This window comes from Lipophrys pholis, assembly GCF_963383615.2.
Source record: "Lipophrys pholis genome assembly, chromosome: 5".
NCBI classification, from domain to species: Eukaryota; Metazoa; Chordata; class Actinopteri; order Blenniiformes; family Blenniidae; genus Lipophrys; species Lipophrys pholis.
The window spans coordinates 27419339-27429162 of record NC_137628.1 but is presented as its reverse complement, the minus strand read 5'-3'; the positions used below and the strand labels follow the sequence as shown (position 1 = coordinate 27429162).

At 40.5% G+C, this 9824-nt stretch overlaps 1 protein-coding gene across 1 annotated transcript in view; it reads left to right on the top strand.

Annotated features, from left to right (window-relative positions):
- The window catches only part of myo15ab (myosin XVAb), a 61550-nt gene extending 52884 nt beyond the window's left edge, over window positions 1–8666 (top strand). The window contains exons 66-75 of the mRNA XM_080463649.1: window positions 80–210; window positions 308–402; window positions 1948–2025; window positions 2132–2228; window positions 3775–3935; window positions 4026–4159; window positions 5638–5771; window positions 7599–7732; window positions 7924–8064; window positions 8155–8666. Of these exons, the coding sequence (XP_080319775.1) occupies window positions 80–210; window positions 308–402; window positions 1948–2025; window positions 2132–2228; window positions 3775–3935; window positions 4026–4159; window positions 5638–5771; window positions 7599–7732; window positions 7924–8064; window positions 8155–8256 (1207 nt within the window). The 3' untranslated portion in view covers window positions 8257–8666. The remainder of the gene's footprint in view (window positions 1–79; window positions 211–307; window positions 403–1947; window positions 2026–2131; window positions 2229–3774; window positions 3936–4025; window positions 4160–5637; window positions 5772–7598; window positions 7733–7923; window positions 8065–8154) is intronic.
- Window positions 8667–9824: the final 1158 nt, after the last annotated feature.

The following is a 9824-nucleotide window of genomic DNA, read 5'->3' as shown; positions in this document are numbered from 1 at the left end:
TGTGTGTGTGTGTGTGTGTGTGTGTGTGTGTGTGTGTGTGTGTGTGTGTGTGTGCACGGCGCACTCTGCTGCTCCGCAGTGACAGTTGCCAGCGAGGCTGGAGGTTGCTGTACATCCTGACTGCTTTCCATCGCTGCTCCGAAGTCCTCAAACCCTTCCTGCTGAAATACCTGCAGCAGGCCTCCCGCAGCGCCGGCGCACAGTATCAGGGTGAAAACACACGCGAGCACACAGAAACAAAGGCGTCTTACGTAACCTGCACACGCCAGCAAGGCCATCACTGGTGCGTAATGTTTCTTTTCTCCAGGTATAGCCAAGGCATGCGAGCAGAACTTGAAGAAGACGTTCCAGTATGGTGGTCGCATTGTTTCCCCCAACAGCATGGAGCTGAAGGCGATGATGGTCTGTTTCCTCCTATTGGCCTGCGCCGCTCCAGTTAGCATTCGTCATCCAAATGACTCGATTGAGACTAACCTTGTAAAGATCACAGGTGGAAAAGTAAAATAAAAGTCCTTTAGTAAAGAAATACTCAAAGAATTTTTTTACTGCATTGTCAATTGTAGGCATTTGGTAGAATTTACCTTTAAGATATATCTACAGTTTAAACACATTTGTAATGACAAATTGAAAGGTGTAATGGAAATTTATTTGCAAACAAATGTCTGTTCAAAGAATCAACATATTGTGTACAAAAAAGATGATTTAAAAGGTTTGAATATGAAATCAAGTTGTGTTCATACTCAGTAGACGACTTGTGATTTTCAAAATAGTGACGTTAAATTATACAGACGTACTCATGAACGCAATTACCAAAAATAAATTACCTAATTATAGAAATATTAAAAGCTAATTCCTTCCACGCCTGGCAAAGATACTCTACGACACATGAGAGATGTAAAATGTGAAACATCATATGAGGAAAATGTGCATTTATGCCTGATCTCTAATTTCATTCCAGCATTGAAATGCTGCTGATATTTTCTTCTGTTCCTCAAATAACAATAACATTTTCTTTGACACTGATAAAGACCAAATCTGTTTTGATTAACAATCAGCTGGTTTTGTATGCACAGAGCTTTACTGTCTTAATCCACAACTTCCCCCAAAAAACTGCTCAGAAACTGTGGGAGAATCTACATGGTTGCAATGTTCCTGGGGACTGTTGTCTAAAATAGTTGCCAACAATTGCACCTTTTTACTCCTGTTTCAGCAATACTTGGCCAAATATGCAGCGCACAGCTTTTTTGTTGGTAAAATAATTCAAAGATGCAACAAGAGACTTGCGAGCATTTTTTAAATATTTATTTTGGAGCTGTTGGGCTTTCGGCTGATTGCCTTAAAGAGTGGAGCTTAATGAGACACTCATATTAGTTATCTTCAGAGCTGTAGACAAAACCCCAAAAAGAAACAAGTTGAAGACAAACCAGTGGAATGTATCCATAAAACACATCTTAAAATAACGGATGCTTTAATTAAATGCTGCACAATCAGAGCAGAAAAGTACACTACCAATATTAGCAATAACAGCATAACAAATGAAAAGAGCTTTTAGGATGAGCAGAAGGCCTAAGATATGCTGAAAGAGAATAAAATTGTAAGACACACTGAGGCATTTTCAAAAATCACGAGTGCTCAAATTTAAAATCACCCTTTGAAAGAAATCCTTCCTTATGGCCGCACAAAGGACATGTGAACCATGAAAAGCCTCCTCACAGTGATCAAATGATGTAGAAATTGTTTTAATAAAAAATAGCTCGATCTCAGTGTATCTTGAAGTGCATCATATTTTCCTCGCAGCGTGAAGCTGTCAATCTTAAATTTGCAGTGATTTACTACATCCTCTACATTTAGATGTTTTATAGTTCGGTCAGTCATAGCTTGGGTATTTACAGTATACAGTATATATAACACGGGATACTTTGTGAGTGTGTGTTTGCCTTTCCTCAGGCGGGACGGAGTTCAAAACGCCAGCTGTTTCTCTTTCCCGGAGGCATCGAACGCCATGTGAAAATCAAAACCTGTTCTGTAAGTGCTGAGTAGCCGGTGCCGGCTCACCGTCCCCGGCGTGCGGCGTCCCGGTGACGGCGGGGAAGCTTTTGATCCACTCTGCTGTCTTCGTTGTGTTTTTCAGGTTGCCCTGGAGGTGATTGAGGAGCTGTGTTATGAGATGGGTTTACACCGACTAGAGGCCATGGAAGAGTACGCCGTGTTTTTGGTGACCAACAGAGGTGCGCGCGCGCACACACACACACACACACACACACACACACACACACACACACACACACACACACACACACACACACACACACACACACACACACACACACACACACACACTAAACAGCATCATCCGCTCACAGATCCGCTCACAGATCACATATCAGTCTGCTCTCTGGTTTCGAGCTGCGGGAGAAAGTCATTATGTTCTCAAGTCGTGATGAGACTGTCATAGCAAAACAACGGGGGGGGGCTCAATATCATCTAATCATTTCCTATACAAGTATCATAAAACTCTCTGCCAATCACAACCCAGTGTTCAGCTTTCCCTCTTTATTATCTATAAGCTTCCCTACATGACACTCTTGATGTATAATGAAACATCACAATCTAAACTTTTGTTAATCTGTCTGATTTCTGCACTTTGTTCCGGCTCTGTTTGCTGAGTGAATGCACAGTAAATTGGATCTTCTTTTTTTTTTTTTTCACTTTTTCTGCAATCGATCAAGGAAGACACGTGCTGAATCACCATGTGCTGCACACTGTTCTCTGAAGATGACTCCAGAAATAATGCTTCCATGCCTTTTGCCTTTTTTTTTTTCTTTTTTTTTGGGAGGGGGGGGGGCGAGAAAACTCTGGGCTGAATGTTTGAGGGTTGAATATCTCCACATGAGAACAGCTGGCAGCTGCTCCCGCTCGTGTTCTATTCTGAAGCACAGCGGGCCGCTCAGCGTGGGGCTACTCCACTACTAACATGACATTTCAGAGCATGTGTGCCTGCAGTTTCTGCTCGTTTTTTTAGTTTTTTTGTTAGTGCGGGTCAAATCATACGCGGGTCAAATCATACGCATTCAGAAATCCTCAATGAAGAAAATGCATACATAAGTGTAGTAACAAATCATTACACGTGAAGCAGACACAGGTGATTTCTTTGGCTGCACTCACGCCACACGTTTAATTTGAGCATAAACATACACAAATTCAATTAAGTAAGAGTTGTGGGGGGAAAAAAAAGGTTCTTAACCCTTTGTCTTGCAAATGTCAGTGTTTGAAGACTCAACAATTTCTCCATGTCTTGTAAATTTATCCTTTCCTATCTTCTATGCCACTTTATCCAATTCAGAGCCGTGGGGAGTCGATCCCAGCTGACTATACTTGAAGGCAGAGTACAAACTGGACGGGTCACCCATCCATCACACAGCAAATACAGAGGAACACACACACACACTACGACACAGGAGTGCTAACCACAGCACAATGTTAAACTGATGACAATCAAAGAAAACATGACTAAGTAGTTTTGCGAAGTGTTGAGATAGGTGTTGCTTTACAAGGTGTTTGGAAAACTTGTGGATGGATGGATGGATGGATGGATGGATGGATGGATGGATGGATGGATGGATGGATGGATGGATGGATGCAGTTTGTACCCTGCTTTTAATCACAATCCCCTGGGATCATCAGTTGCTCTGAACAAAATGAAGCGGTATACAAATGTGGACGTTGAACACTGACGTAGAAGCATTCATCCCATCTACGCGTCACTGTTCCCAGGTCAGAATGTGCGTCCTCTGAACAATCACGAGTACATCCTGGATGTAGCGACGGAGGCCGAGTTAGTGGACGCCAACTACAGCTTCTGGTTCAGACGGGTCGTCTGGACTCAGCCGCTCAAGTTCGAGAACGAGCTTTGTGTCGCCATGCACTACAACCAGGTACGACGGTTGGTGTTTCACCCTCGGTACATACAACCTGCCGGCCACTCACACGTATATGTGTGTGTTTCACTGTGTGTGAACCTTTAGATCCTTCCGGATTACCGCAAAGGTCTCCTGAATGTTCTTCCACACGGAAAAGTGAGCGATCAGCAGTTCCACCAGATCTCCAAACTGGCGGCTTTGCAGCACAAAGCCAAAGACATCATCTTCATCCCCAGCATGTGAGCAAACCACACCACTGAGAGTGTGATTCAGCTTTATTTCTCATCACCACCAAAGTGGACTGCTGGCAAATTCAGCCGATAGTTCCACATCTTTTACACCTGTCAGCAGTCCACTTTATTACTCTTATTCTCACCGGTTCATCACATTTATATTGATTTTATATCACGCCGATACTAAACTAACACTATAAAATCCTCCTGATAAAATAAGCCAGCCTGCGATCAATATACAGAGAGCAAGAAACTGTTTATGTGCCTCAGGTTACACAAGTCTTATCGTATTGAACATTCATGAAACACAGATGCATAAGCTTATATGAGAACGTTTAGCCAGATTTTTACCCATAAAGGCAATGTTACATTAAAAAAAAAAGAAAAACAACCACTCCGCACAATTTCTTATTTTCTCTTTGTTTAATACATCCACATTCCTACCTGTATTTGCTGTCCTATAGTGTGGATTGCCCATTTTATGTGAGATTACTACAGATTTTTGAAGACGGGGCTATGTTTATTGACAGTCAAGCATCATCTGATTAACTAACAGTAATCTGTGTACATTACTACTGTGCATGATTCCAGGACAGTAGAATGTGGATGCGTTTCAGAGCAAACGTCCATTTTTAGCTGGTTTAACTATAAACTGTTCTCAAACTCCAGAATTTTTCTTTTACTAATACATTTACTCCATGTGATGATCCCTTTAACCCCGTGAGAATAACATATAAATCTCTAAAATACAGCCCATTTGTTTTCTTTCTACCTTTAAATGTCACAGAGCTTCTCTCTGAGCTGATACATGAAGTTGGACAGCCTGTCATCGATGTGCACAGTAAATACACAACCAAAGGCCTGTTTTTACCTTCCCTGAACCAGCCGTACTCCACTTCTTGTCTGGCTTTTTTTTTTTATATATATATATTTTTTGTGGTAGATGAAGTAAATGAACGCTTGCTTTATATTAGTTTATGTAACTTAATATCCTTTGCAAATAACTTCAACAGAACAAGCAAACCCACCACATTGTTACCACCAAGCACTGTTTTGTACACCTTTTTCTAATCTTTGCTTTAAAATGAATGTTGGTACATATAGTACTTATCAAATGGAATATGTTATCACATAAAATAAAATGGCATAGTTCATTTGGAAGTTTTAAAGAGTGAAAGTGAAAGATTGTTGCTTGGCTTCTCTCACAGCAGCTCAATAAATACAGGCCCAGACTATCGTTCAGTCATTATTTGTTGTGGGTTGTTTTTGTTTTTTTTCAACTTCTTCAGCTATATAAAAACTCTTCCATGATTTTTTGCCCCCGCCGCTGTTATCGGCGTCTCTTTCCTCCCACACACGGAGCCAAAACCGGAGCAGAGCCGCTCACTGAGTTGTGTAAAATCATTTGGAGAAATGTTGGAAATCACAGGGTGAAACCGACTCCTGTTTATCTGAGATTGTGTTACTGTTCCTCTCTCCCCCAGACACGAATTATCGGAGTACATCGCCACACCTCTGTTCAAAAAGCAGCCACCCCAGCAATGGGTTACCATGGTGACGCAGCACATGCAGCAAGTGCAGTCCCTGAACCCGCACCAGGCCCGAGCACAGTTTCTGGGTGAGACCACCGTTCACATTGCAGGGGGAAACAACCCACGGAAGCGGACACTTTCAGGAAACATTATGAGCTTCTCTCAAATGTAAGAGACGATTGAGAATTATCGGCCCGTCGCCTAATCCAACAAGGAAAAGAGAAGCTTGATCGTAGCAGTTATTCAGTTGGATTTGTTTGGTTTTTTTGGGGAAGAATTGAATCAAAGTGTAGTCGATACCAGCCACATCATAGTAAAAGAAATTAATAAATAAAAAACTAATTTTGGCTCAAGGCTTGTTGCCTTTGTCAGTCTGTAGTTTTGAATGTCTTTCCTGTGCATACCATGATAGATACTATGACTTCATCATTTAGTCTAAAACCAGGCATGTTGCATCCATTAGGACCTGTGAATACACTGTAGTGTCTGGATGTCTGTTAATCCTGTGGAAGATGGGAAACCTGTTCAGGGTCTGTCCTCATTTTTGCCCAATGTCTGCCAAGAACAGCTCCAGTGTCCCGTCACTCTAATTTATAAAGTGGGTTTCCAGTGGTGAAGGAAAGATCAATAGATGTGTGGAGAGATGGCTCAATGGATAAATGCATAGATCACGGAATATATTGGTGAATAAAAGGACAGGATAGATGATCAAGAGAAATCCTGAAAAATCCTTTAAGCATCACCGAGCCTGAAGCATGAATTCAGTTTATACTGTTTAAATGTTTCACTATTGTTGTTTATCATTCATATAAAAAGATGTTGTAGTGGTGAACACAAGATTGCACAGATGTTGCTTATAGGGTCTCTATTAGTGTTTAATCAATATTACTCTATGATTTCAGTACATTTGATCATGTAAGTGTGCAGCTTTTATCAAATGCATCATTATCAAACTGTATCCCCAATCTAGCTTTGTGATTTAATTGAATTTAAAAAAATTAAATACTTCAAATAATTGTTCTATAAATTAAAATCAGACATTCCATTTAAAAATCATTGGGATGTGATTTATTCTTTATTTTAAGTTATTAAGTTAGTCAATGAGCAAGTCCTTTGTGAACAAACTCAGAATGTTGCTTTGGCAGAAGCATATTACTTCACACCTCCCGTGCAGGTATAATTAGTGCAATAGCTGTCTAATTGCAGCCACATGCAATGTGACGCCAGAGCTACCTGCAGATCCTCTGATGACATTTTGAAACCTTTTTTTCATTTCTTTTTTTTCCTTTTTTACATCAAACACTTGTCTCTTGGCATGAATTTGCTGAGTGGTCAGTCCTTGAGAATTTAGCAGCTTTTTCACACAAGAAAAGAGTCCGGACTTGTTAATTATCCTCAGATTCCACGGAGGCTCTTTAGATCTTGACATGATGACAACACAATCTTCTGCAGCGAAGCTTAAAGAGAAGAGGTTTAATTCAGACAGACTCCACCTGTCGCTCTATAACCACCACTGAAGCCTCTGCTGCTAATTTACATGAAGTCAAGTTAAATTAATTTCATTTCATTTAGCTTTTAATTATTCAGGAGAAAACACAATGAGATTAACAATCTCTTTTGCAAGTGTGTCCTGGTAGCAATGTATTAGTTAAATAAATTTACAGTGTCAATAATGCTAGAATGAACATGAAACACAGGTAATACAGTACGTGTTTGGATCCTCAGTAAATTTTCTGTTCATGGATGTTTTGGAAAATGAAGACAGAACTTCCAGTTTTACGTATCACTTGTGTAATAATCTCACTCCCATGGACACAGAGAGGTGACAGATGATGCAATATCTATTGAAGAGCATTAAAAATGTCACAGGGTTGTGATGTCGCCTGATAAATCCCCCCCCCCTGTGCTTCCAGGCCTGGTCAGTGCATTCCCCATGTTCGGCTCCTCCTTCTTCTACATCCACAGCAGCAGCTCCACCACTTTCTTCGCCCCCTGTATCCTTGCAGTCAGTCAACATGGTCTGCACTTCCTGCACAAAAACACACATGTAAGTTCACACACACACACACACACACACACACACACACACACACACACACACACACACACACACACACACACAGATCAGTGTATGACTCAGCGCGTCGTGACGGGAACACGAGCGAGATGCAGAGTTGCAGTGTGAAAGACGCGGTTGTGCATCGTGGTAATGTTTGCTTGGTGGTCTCCATGTTGCAGGAGGTGATGGCGACGGTCCCCCTGGCGGAGGTGCAGTCCAGCCGTACCCAGAGGCCCACTGCTGGAACCAGTTACCCATACGTTGATCTCACCTTGGGGGACGTGAACACACAGCGGGTCGTCCAGCTGCAGCTGGAGCAGGTAAACAGAGCGGAGGCACTGGCAAGGACAGACTCATCTCTGCCATGGTGTTTCAGTCTCGGTGCTGATGTGGCCTCCCTGCGTCCACAGGGCCTGGAGCTGTGTCGAGTCATCGCCATGCAGGTGGAAAACATGATGTCTGTGAGAGAGAAGAGGCTCACTCTGCCGCCCAGTGAAATCACCATGTTGTAGCACACCTGCAACGATAACTGCACACACAAACTTTTATTTACGCATGTAATTTAAACCTCTATAAACAGCCTACCTCCTCGCACCAGCAGCCGTTAGTTGATTATGTAAAATAAGGCTCATCTGAGGTCAGTCTGTTTAATTTTTTTGTGTCTAGTTTGGTGAATACTATCAAACATTTTGGATTATTGCAATTACTACGATGCTTTTAGTAAATAAAAAATGTTTGACCTGTACAGCAGTTGTTAATGAACAGTCAGGGAGTGATGACAGAGTTTTATAACAAATGTTTTTTTTTATTTTTTTATTTATCGAGTATAAAACTAAGCTTGTACACAGTGGTTATGTCACACCAACATTGGTGCATATTTTGTAAAGAAATTTTCAACTGAATAAAATCTGAGTTTTTTGTGAACGTGTCTGCACTTCATTTACCACAATGAATACAAACAGTAGATTAAAAATCAGAGCTTTAATAAGAGGTGTTACCCGGAAGTAAGTATTTTTATTTCTAGATTTTGTGGACAAATCAACTAATTTCTTCATTTACAAACTGGGAGTAAATTTTAAAAAGTCAACAATTATTCCACGTTTTCAATTAAAGGCTTCCTTTGTTTACTTACTGTTAAAATAGCGTCCTCTCCAATTCTGTTTTATTGGTTATTATGATAAAGAGCTCTGTGATATCTGGGATTTTGTGCAGATTGTTTTATATATAGATAATTTTTTTTGCCACTGTGACTTCATGTGGACCAAACATTAAATGGTTGTAATGAAGTTATGAGGCACAAACCTTATTTTACTGATTTCATAGGTATGTATCCAAACCTGTGTTTCACACACTCATTCTCAGTTTGTAGAAATGCTCACCTTCAAGAAAAGACACTGCTGGAGAGGGATCTGGAGCTCTGACGTGGAAGAAACCTCCTCATTCCGGTCATGAGGAATTCAATTTCTCTTTTTGTCTTTCTGGACTTTTTTTTCTTTCTCATCGCTGTGGATCTCTGTCTTTGTGGTCTTTTAGTGCCACTTTGTGGTCAAATTGGGTTTCACTGTATTTATTTTCAGTGTCACTGTGATCTCAATTTTTGGTTTATTTGAAGCTGTTTTTTCTGTGTCATTGTCGTAAGTCTTTTTTTTATTCTATGTCTTTGTAGACCTTTGTCATGTTTTAAATGTAATGTCTTGTTGTGTGTCACTTTGTGTTTCTATTTGTGTTTGTGTATTTTTAGGTCTGTGTCTTATTATTGTGGTATTTTTGGGTCTTACTTGGTTTTTGTGTTTATCAATGTCGATGTTGTGGCCATTCTTTCATATCTTTTTGTGTCCGATTTTTTATGTCGTCTTCCACCATTATTTCACATCAGAATAGTTTGTTTCAATATGTTTTGTGTCGCATGGTTTTGGTGCATGATTGCTGTTGTTTTGTGTTTCTTGTTAATTTTTTTTTTTACTACCTTGTCCTTTTGTGTTTCACTCTGTATGGTTACATGGTGGTCTTGTACTATCATTGTGTTCCTTGTATGCACCTATTGTGGTTTTGTAGCTTTTTTTTTTTATTGCCGTTCATT